The sequence below is a fragment of the Symsagittifera roscoffensis genome, chromosome 8 (assembly GCF_963678635.1).
Source record: "Symsagittifera roscoffensis chromosome 8, txSymRosc1.1, whole genome shotgun sequence".
NCBI lineage: Eukaryota > Metazoa > Xenacoelomorpha > Acoela > Convolutidae > Symsagittifera > Symsagittifera roscoffensis.
The window spans coordinates 28,556,585-28,567,470 of NC_087069.1; the positions used below are offsets into that span (position 1 = coordinate 28,556,585).

The 10,886-nt window shown below is 32.7% G+C and overlaps 1 protein-coding gene across 1 annotated transcript; it reads left to right on the top strand.

Moving 5' to 3' along the window:
• Nucleotides 1–7,509: 7,509 nt before the first annotated feature.
• On the top strand, nt 7,510–9,224 carry LOC134853342 (superoxide dismutase [Cu-Zn]-like; the record flags this gene model as incomplete). Its single annotated transcript, XM_063869319.1, is given in 3 exon segments — nt 7,510–7,766; nt 8,284–8,375; nt 9,040–9,224. Coding segments are annotated over 3 exon segments (395 nt in total), but the record flags the coding sequence as incomplete, so codon positions are not given.
• Between the last annotated feature and the right edge of the window lie 1,662 nt (nt 9,225–10,886).

Genomic DNA, 10,886 nt, shown 5'->3' on the forward strand with positions numbered 1-10,886 from the left:
CATTTGATTATATGCACTGTTCATATCTGCGGTTGTAAAGTATTTTCCGTTTATTTTTGTTAAAATAACTTGTATTGGTTCAATAGGCCAATTGCACTTTGATTCATCTATGAGTGAGTTGAGGTATCTAGCGTCGAGAACGATTTTTAATGATTCTCCTTTGGCTAGAATGATAACAGGATTGATAAATGTGTTACCTTTTGGTTGTTCTTCTTTATTTACTGGTGATATAATGTTGTATTGTTCTAAAATGTCGAGTAATCTGTTCACTTTATCGTGTAAGTGAATTGGTACTTTACTTGCTCTTTGTTTTTTGAAAACTGCGTCTGGTTTTAATGGGAGATGTAGTGATGAGCTGATTTTGCCAACATCAAATTTGGATGTTGCATAGACTGATGAATATTTGATTAGCTGTTTGGCTAATTTATCAAATTCGTCTTGTGTTATTTGTGAATGTTGGAAGTTAAACATTGTTAAAAATTTCTGTTGATTCTCTGTGTAGTTACTTATGTTGAATGTAGGTTTGAAATATGGGGTTTTTGTGAAATAATTTGTATTTCTTTTTTCGTTACTTATTATATTATTTATGGATAATTCTTCATTAAGAATTGTGGATTGACAAATATCTAATAATTGGAGTATATTATTTACGCGATATGCTTTTTCGTGTATTGGTGATATTGTAGCGTTGGTTTCGCAATAGCCTAAAAGTCCTAAAGTTAATGTTACTTAGTAGGGTGTATTGTTGTATACATGTAAAGAAATAGTATCTGAATTCGAGTTTTTCAAATATTTTATTGATGAGATTGTGATTTTGAAAAATTTATGAATAGGTTTGAATTCAAAATCTGACATATAAAATTTTTGTTTGTTTTGTTCTTTATCATATTGATGAACTTGTTTTATTGAAAAATTATAGATGTTTCCTGATAGTGGTTTCAGGTGTTTTCTTTGTTGGTTAAATATCGGATAGAATTTTGAAAAGAATGGTGGTTGTTTATTTAATCTTTGAAAAAATGTTAGGGATGTGTCTTTTGTTTTTGTATATTTATCTTTGATTAGTATTTTACTGTTCAAGATGCTGATTGTTGGTATATATTTAGAGATAAATGGTATTCCAATGATATTGTGTTTAATATCAGTGATATGGAATATTTGTTTAAATGGTTTATTTAAAATTTTATTTTGCTCTATTGTTCTTGTGGGGAGAAGAAATAATTGAATTTTTCCGTAGTTTATTAATGTTGATCCTTGTGCTGTTGCTAGCTTACTGGAGGTTTCAAGAGGTGTTAGCTTTGGGTGTAAGGTTTTTATTTCATTCCATGTGGGAATGTTTATTATATTTGATTCTGCTCCTGAATCAATTAGAAAATCAATTTCAAGATCTGGTGGTTGAAATTCTTTGTTTCTTGGACTTTCTAAGAGAAATGGTATTGTCCAAATTTTTTCTTTAGGTTGTTCTTTTTGTATATTTTGATAGATGTGGTTTGTATTCAAGCATTTTGTTTTGTCATTCTCATTGGATTGATTTGTAGCGTTAATTCCATTAATTTCTTGCGTCGTTGGTTCAATGGATGGGTTCAATATAATAATTGTGAAGGAGTTCTGATTGATTTTCATATATGTGTGATGAAAATGGTTGTTCATATATAATAGGTTCATAGTCATTTTCGACTGCTATCATATTGATGGAGAGAGTGTTTTCTGTATCACTTTCTGAGTCTGATGATCCACAGTTTATTTGATTGAGTTGTAACGTATCATTTACTGTGTCATCAATACCTGGGGGGTCTGATGTTGTTTCTGGATTTGATTGATATGTCTTTGATATTTAGGGGTACTACTTCTGTGGCGATTATTAGAATTATTATAATGATTATTATTCCGGTGTGGTGACTGGGAATAATTTCTATAACGATTATTATAACTTGAATGTCGATTTTGTGAATTATTTCGTGATCTATTTTGATAATTACCGTTTGATCTGTTATATGAGTTATTTCTTGATCGATTGTTTGGGTAATACTGATTTCGGTTGTTTGAATAGCTTCTATTTCGATTATTGGAATAGTTTCTATTTCTATTATATGATGAGTTTCGTGACTGATTGTTTGGATAGTATTTATTTCTTGATTGGGAATTAGATCTAGAAACAAATTGTGTTGTGTTTGAATTAGATCTGGAGTAGTTATTTCGACTATTTGGTCTATTGTAGTGATTTTGTGACGGATTTTGTGTATGTCTTCGTTCTGGCGATCTTCCTCTATAACTTGAGTTATGTGGTGATTGAGTTCTTGTATAATTTGTATTGTTCGGGAGTGGTTTTCCTGAACTGTTGTTGCTGTATACATTTTTGTTCGGTAGATTTTGATCTTTCTTCATGTACTGATAGAATGATTTATTTGGTTCTTTTTATTTTTGAGGTTTATTTTGATTGTCTTGCTGTTTTTGTCTACATTCAGAAATACTATGTCCATATCGTCGGCAAAAGTTACACCATTTTTTGAAAGATGGTTTGCCTTTGAAGTTTGGGTGTTTTTCATAAATATTGAGTATTTCAGTGATTTTTTCAACGAGGTCTGTATCTGATTCCTGTATATTGTTGATATTTGTGGAATTTGTTTCAATTCGGTTAACATATTGTAATTTCAGATTTTCTGTTTCTTCGAGTTTCATTGTGATTTCCGCTTGTTCTAGTTTGTCTACTAGTTTTCGAAAATCTAAATTGGGTTCTCGAATTGAGGAGGGATGGGATGCTCTCTTTTTTATTGCTATTTTCCTTAATTGCGGTGTTAAGGTCATCATTAAGATTTCTGTCATTTTTGTGTTTTATAGTCATGTGTATTAAGTGAATATGCTTTTCGAACTAGTGTTTCAATACGCACTGCTAATTGTTTAATTGTTTCATTTGGTAATCTGCGAATTTCATTACATAAAACTCTTTGTTGTTGTTTGTTTCTTTCGGAGTCAAACATTTTTGAAAATTCTTGTGTAAACCTTTTCCAATTTGATTTTATTTCTATAGGCAATACTGAAAACTATTTTTGGGCTGCGCCGTCTAAGGTTGTCTGTATCAACGCTGTGCGTCGATGTATCCAGTTTTGATGTAGTGGCGTATTAATTGGTTCAGGTCCTATATTTAAAATCAAATTTGCTGTTACTGCATTTAAATAATCTTCTACAGAATATTCAGGGTCTGTTCCTGTAAATACCATTAAAGGTGTGTTTGATGTTATTGATGATCCACCCATAAGGTATGGATTCATTGTCATTTGTAATGATTCTGCTGCATTTGGCATTTGAGAAAAATTTGAAAGTTGATTTCTTGTTATTTCGTGTTGTCGAAGATAATATGGGAGTGGTATTTCATTTTGCATTTGTGTTGGTTGATACGAGTGTGTGATCATTGGGTTTTGTTGCTGAATTGGTTGAAAAGATTGTGTATTAATTGGGTTTTGTGTTTGGATTGGTTGTTGATTTTGTGTATCTATCGGTTGTGGAGAAAAAATTCTATGATTTGTATGTGGTTTCTGTACTCCTTGTCCACGATATTCTTGATTATATCGTGCAAATATATCTGGTTGTAAAAAATCATCATCTGAGGATAAGTAATCCATTTGATAAGATGATTGTTTTTTATTTTTATTTTGTTGAAAAAATGGATAATTTTCACTACGATCCTGTGGAGGATGTGAATTTGTTTGAAAATTTACTGAATTGGTTGATGCCATTGGGTTATCCCAGTTTCGAGGTCTTATATGATTATTAATATTTTTTCGTGGGGGATATTTTGTTTTTGATGGATGTGTGTAATTATAATTATGTTCTGCAAAATTGTTTCTAGTGAACGTTTTGCGTGTTTTTGACGGTATTGTCATGGGTCTGTATGTTTGATAATCCATGTGTGAATATTTTGGGGCAACCGAAGGTTTAACGGTTGATTGCAAGGTTACATGTGTTTGTGAAGGGTTTGTATTTCTTGGTGTTGTTAAATTTGGGCGTATCGGTGAAATGCTTTGTTGTGTAGTTGTTGTGTGTACAATTTCTTCATTTTTGAAGTGTGATGGTGTCTGGATATCTTGTTGAGTGAGATTCCTAGTTCCATTGAGGTTTTCATTGTGTATGACTGTGGAGTTTAAACTATTATTTTGCATATCAGGTAAAAATGTATTATAGTTTAATGGTGTTGCATCAATGGTTAATGGTATTACTCTTACATAATCTCTTACATAAGATATCGTACTTATTGCTTGACTTGAGATTGATTGTGGGAAGTTTATGAATGCGGGATGAGACCATTCGGGGTCCCAAACATAGTCTGACTGTTCTGTGATGGCAGTATCATCGTTTGAGTTTTGAGGTCTAAAATTTTTTCTTGCTTGTGAAATTAAATCAATATTATGTGTGAAATAATCTATTATAAACCATGCCAAAATTTTTTGTAAGTCATGTTTTGTTGGTGGTGAAACTTCATCTTTAGTGAAATTTTCTTGAATTATATTTAGAAAACTAGAGAGTAGTGTGATTTCATGTCGTACTCTTATATGTTTAGATGTTTCTGTCGGTGAGACATTTGGGATTGGGATTTCGTTTTCTAATATCGAGATATAACTATATATTATTGCAAAAACTTCATTGGTGAATATGGAGTTTGCTCTTTGTGAGTTATGATATTGTATGCTTTTTATATATTCTGAGAATACTTTTGAAAATTCTAAATCAAGGTCGTCTGTTTGAATTACATATTTGCTGTGATTCTGGTTTGGTGAGCTGAATTCTATGGAGTAGATTCCGTATTGTTGTGTTAAGTTACATATATCTTTCAGATAGTGATCGATAATTTGTCTTTTGATTTTTACATCTGGGAACTCTGTTTTACATGGGCTGATTCCGGGTTCAAACAAATTTAAGAGTAAATTCTTGCAAAATATATGCTGTCCTCTATCATTGGTTGCATCTACAATGAAGGGGAAGATATCATCATCATCTGGACTTTCTTCACCTGGGGTGTGCGTTGAGCTCATTTTTTCGTTTGATGACTGTTAATATGTAATTATCGATGTGTCTAATTGGTTGATTCCAATTGTATAAGTGTACTGGTTTGTGTTTATATTGCTTTTTTATTCTTCTTTTTCCTCTTTTTGATGAATTTGAAGTTGTTTCTGAGTCGGAAAAATATAATTGATCGTGAATTGGGCAATTTTTATCTATTGATTCTTTTAATTTATAAAGTTCGTTTAAACTGCTGGTTTCTGATTCTGAAAATGCGTTTCGGTTTTTGGAAAATCTTTTTCGTGTAATTTGTCTTTGTTTGGTTATTATTTTTCTTTTTAGTGTTTGTCGTTTTGTTCTGATATATCCAAATGTTTGTGTATGAGGTGTGATTACAAGGTCGTATTTTTTGTTATCTATTTCACAATTGTGTAAAACGATTGTTTGTTTATTTCCTAGGTTTTTAAATGACATAAGGTTTAGGATGACGGATGCAAAAGGTTGTTAAATGATTTCTATTTTCTTAGACTGTTAGTCCTTACAATTTTTTGGTTAGCTTAACCTGGGTCTATTTGTTCAGGGTTGGAGAGAAAAGTATATCGATTCCGAAGAATGATTTTTTACTTTCTCGTGGCTAGTATAAGCTAAGGTGTTAACTTACTTAATCTTACTTAAGGGTAGTGATTGTGTTCAAGGGTTGGAGAATAGTAAATCGATCCACAAGGTTCAGGTATAATTAGAACGCGAGTAGTTCGTTAGATACTATTTTAAACTTACTAAGTCTAAGATTTATCCTGGGTCTGGTAAGAGGGGGGATCAAGTGAAGGATGAATAACCGAAGTTCTTCACTGTTTATCCTAATTTGAATGATTAGTTTTGTTCAAAAATTTCTATTAGTCCTGGGTTTTTAGAAAGGGTTGGATAGTGAATCGACGTTTGAGGTCGTTAGACACTAGCTAAGTGGGTGGGGGAGAACAAAATTGTTCTTTTTGATCCAAGGATAGGCCTTGATGATCAAGTTTTAAATTTAATTAAATAGAAAATGATTTAAGATCCAATGATAAGCCTTGATGATCTGGTTTTAAAATTAAGTGAATTTAAGTTTAAAATGATTTAAACTTGTGTGAAGAAAAGATTTAGTGTTTTTATGATATTAGTGAGCTTATGAATGCTGTTATGTTTAGGTGATGAAGCTGGAACAACAGGATGATTTATGATTACTAACCGTTTATTGTCATGCTACTAATTTTTATTTTGATTTTTCAATAAATATTTTTCAAACATGTTTTGTATAATACTGCAGAATTTAGGAAAACGATCTGAGATCTTTTTATCAATCGTTATTGTATATTAATAATTTTGTTTAGCGCCTGAAATGATTAGGAAGATTGACTTCAAGATTTTATGTTTGCAAATGAAAATCTAAATTCATTGCTAATAAAATTCTAAATACAAAAGTTTGTGTTGGCTTTTGCCGAACTATCATATAACTATATGGTAAGTTTCTACTTTATCGTATGTCGTCTCTGGTTCGAGGTCTTCTTCCAATTCCGGGTAGTTCTGTTATCGTTCGGAATATTGGCTCTGATCTATTGAGTCGTAGAGACATTTCGATTAAATTATCGTCGTATAACATTTTGTAAATGTTTTGTCTAATTTCTAATCTATTATTGGTTAATTCTAAGCTACTAAGGTCTTGTTCGAGACTTATGGTCGCACCAGATGAGTTAGGACCGATGTGGTTAACTCATAGAGTAATTTCGGATAGGGTACACCGTCTGCTCGTCACGCTATCTTATTTTCGGCCGGATAGATTCGTGCAACTTCTTAGTCTAATACCGATCCTAATCTTACTCTTATACTTATCTAGTCTCAGGTTGTTTAACTAGTCTCTGCTAGGCTCAATAGATCTAGGGTATACTGGTTTATTGCGGCTGCTGAAGTTCTCGGGAGAGTCCAACTAATTTCTAAGTTAAATTCAAATCTCTCTGGTGCTGAAATTACAAGTAATTTCAGCACTTACAAATAAGTGGATTGTTAGTCAGATGGATCATGATTGGTTAATATTAAATACTTTACATTGGTAAAATATATAATTTATCCAATCGTAAAATGTAGTTTAGATCAGGTTCGACTAACCTTGTTTCTTCTATCCTACCCAAATCTAGACATGTGGGCGTTCAAAATCAACTGAAAGAATTTTTGTTTCTTTCATAGTGAGTTAAAACTCTTGAGAGTTTGCTTTCAATTAAGTTATTAATAAGTTTTGGAAAGTTTGGGCAATTTAAATTGGTATTTTCAGTGTTTTTTGCTAATTAAGTAAGCTCTTTGTGGGTGATAAAGTAAGTTATAAATTCTATGTGCAATTTGTTTATAAATTTGTCATACTTTTTTGATAATTTAATTAATGATTTCTCAAAGAACTCGTGATGTCTTAATTTTTCTATAGCACACCTTTTTATAGCATATCATTAAAAAAACGATTGTTCACTTCTTTATTTTTAGCATTCACTTCATCTTTAAAAATCTAAAACTGCACGAACTTTTGTGCCATATTGTGGTCTAATTTTCATCATATTATCGAACATTAACCGCTTGAGTACACTTTTGTTGTGCTTAAGTAAAAATTCTGTAGGTATAAAGACAAGAATATAACATGAAAATGAAGAGCTTGTCAGTACTATTGAGTTTTGTTCACTTGTGTTGTGGTCAGTATGGATACAACCCTGCACCAAGTCCCAGTCCCAATCCGAGTCCACCTCCATGTAGCCCAAGTGAGTTCAATGTTTGCGGAATAATCGCTAACGTACACAAAAAAATCAGCTGAGGATGACACGCATTTTTTGTGTGAGATGCAATATTGTTATTTAGCAATAAGCATTCACAATTTTAAGTTTGTTTTTCGGAATAATTCGCCCCCTGTGGATAAAAAGATGGCCCATTAAATCGTAAGCCAGGTAGAATCCAGTAAAAGCCAGGGAACATGTTGTCTTCCAAAACAGACTTGCCTCGAGAAACTTTAAGAGTCCAGGGCAATCCTGGACTTACTAGCAGGAGACACCCAAAAACCCTGCTAGTAAGTCTAATACAATTTTTTGACAATCGATTGTTGAAAAAAAAACATCCTAATGCAATGCAAAACTTACTTTATTTATTTTAGATTTTAGATTTTATTGTTTCTATGTTTAAAGATAATGCTTTCTAAGGCTTAAATTTTGGAAAAACTATAGAACCATGTGAAGGCTTTAAAAAGTTCGATATTGACAATAAGCTTTTGTTTGGTGGTTTTAGGAAATGATCCTTCGAGCGACGGTGTGTTCAGTGAGTATGGAATGTGCGTGTTCCAGGAGAACTTGAAGGGTGCACTGTTTCTACGACAGGGGGTAAGGGGGCCTTCATGCATGATATCAGTTTAATACCAATTGGGCAATAATTGATGAAGTAACAATCTGCAAAATTTGCAGCGCGACAAGTTACTCTCGTTTCAATGGAATAAAGAATTAGTTTTCACACAGAATCAAAAACTCGAATAAATAATTGGCAATCTATATGTCGAGTAATACCTCAATCAAATATTCTTTGTAGCTTATAGAGCCAGATTAAACTTGTCACTCCCAGTGGGTCTTTTCGGTTATACCCCCCCCCCCCCCCCCAAATGATATAAAATAAAAACTAAAATTTTTCTTACAAAATTTGACTGATTTTCCTTAAAAATGCAGGGCTGATATCCCGTGCGTTAAATCAAGCTAGAAACTGGCAACGGCAAAAAATTCGAACTTAACGGCCATTAAAAATGCATTAAGCATCCTTTTAATGAAATTTATGCTCAGAAAGTTGGCGAAAATTGAAGAAAGAAGTCAGTTTGCGGCTCAATTAAGTAAAAATGAGCCGCAAACTAAGAATTCGGGGGTATAACCGAAAAGCCCCTCCCAGTTGACATAAGCGACATAATCAGCCAAACTGTTGGACTGAATCTTCTTCAAATAAGTTTAAGGATTAATGCACAGTACTTACTTCAACATAAAATTGATAAAATTGACTTTTTAGGCTTCTGGTCTGGAATACAGATTCAAAGTGAGAGGAATGAGTCAGGGACTGCACGGAAGTCACGTGCACCAGTATGGCAGTCTGTTCCGAAGTGACTCATCACAGCAGATATGCTCAGAGAGCGGGTCCCACCACAACCCATTCGGAATGAGTCACGGGGACTTCGATGATGACATTATGAACAGGTACTCTGTTGCGAGTAGTTTTAATTAAAAAAAAACTAAGCCAGCTGTGCAAACAAACAATGGTCAGAAAATCCGATAATGCAAGCATCGCCGAAATTAGCTAACCATTTTTCAGCGCAATCGTTAGGCGAAGCTTTTGCACCATTTGCGAAACGACACGGAAGCTCACATACGACACTCACGTATGACAAAGCGACAAAGCGAAATAAAAGTACGCACGATACGACGAAGACACGATACTTAAGTGTCACTTTGTGTACTTTTGTAAAATTTCCACCTGAAAACAATTTCATAATATGATTTAGTTGAAAAAGAAACTATTTCACAGAAACAATGTCATCAATCATATTTGCACAAAAAGATTTCTGAACAATGTCTATCTTAAATGCAGGTTTTAATAAGCTCTTTCAGACCTTACAAGAACCTATGTAACCTTACAAGATCTTACAAATCAAGATGCAGAAGAAATTGCTCAGCGTTTTCATTCTTTAACATTGTTCGTCGTGTTCTTTTATTGAAAAAAAATAAGAGAAAAGCAGTGTGAAAATGTTTTATCAGAAATTAGTTTATGAAAAAAGAAGTAAAGACAGCTAAATATCTTGAGCTAGATTTTTGAAAAGTTTGTTTCCTAATATATATTTGTCTCTCAATTTATGTACTAAAACTTTCATCATTATCCGATATAATTCTGATAGTATGCGGCTAAGCATCACTTTATATGTGCAGCAAGGTGGTTAGGATATTAGACGATAAGCCAATTAGACGTGACCAACAAACATGACTTTAGACGTTAAATTGTAAAACTAGCATTTTAGACGGAAAGCAAAGGGCTAACAAAACTTATTGCCAAAAATAAATTTTCATATTTACAAAAATAGTATATGATCTCATTGCATATCAAAATATTTATCACAATTGCTTTACAAAATGTTAATTTCAAGATCATAAAACAATTTTGAAATGCATAAATTATACAACTGCGGCATGTGAAAAATGCGGAATGTGAAAATTGCGGCATGTGAAAAATTGGTTTGCATTTGAGATAGGTGAACAAACTTCTTGAACGAAAGTTAATTGTAGTCGGTAAACAAACTCCAGACACGAACGTCTAATTTCCCATATTTGTAATTTTGCATCGATGTCTAAATTCGTTTTTGTTGGTCACGTCTAACTTGCTTTTCGTCGAATTTCCTAGGCCCCGTTCAGCAACTTTAAATCACTATTTTTAATGAGCATGATTGTTTTATTCTTACAGAAAGGCGGTATATGAGTGAGAATGCTTAACTTCTGCCTGTTATATGAATAAGTTCTAGAAGAACACAAATTACTGAGTATGAAAACGCGTTCATGTAAAAAAAATTTGGAAATAGTTTGTATTTTTGATTAAATAAACCATTCTTAAAACTTTTAGCTGGCACATTAAAATCTGGTTCAACGATTTAAAAGTATTCCCTCGATAAACAAGTAATCCATATAGCATTAATGGTTTAGTGTTTGAGAACTAATGCTTCATCAAAACAGACGTTGGTACGATATATCTCATTGTTGATATATCACACTGCAATGTCAATTCACCCGGGTTGACCAAAACTTCTAATCATACAATTTCCATTTATGAAAAACTTCTTGTCATACAATTCCATACAATGCCATACGTACAGA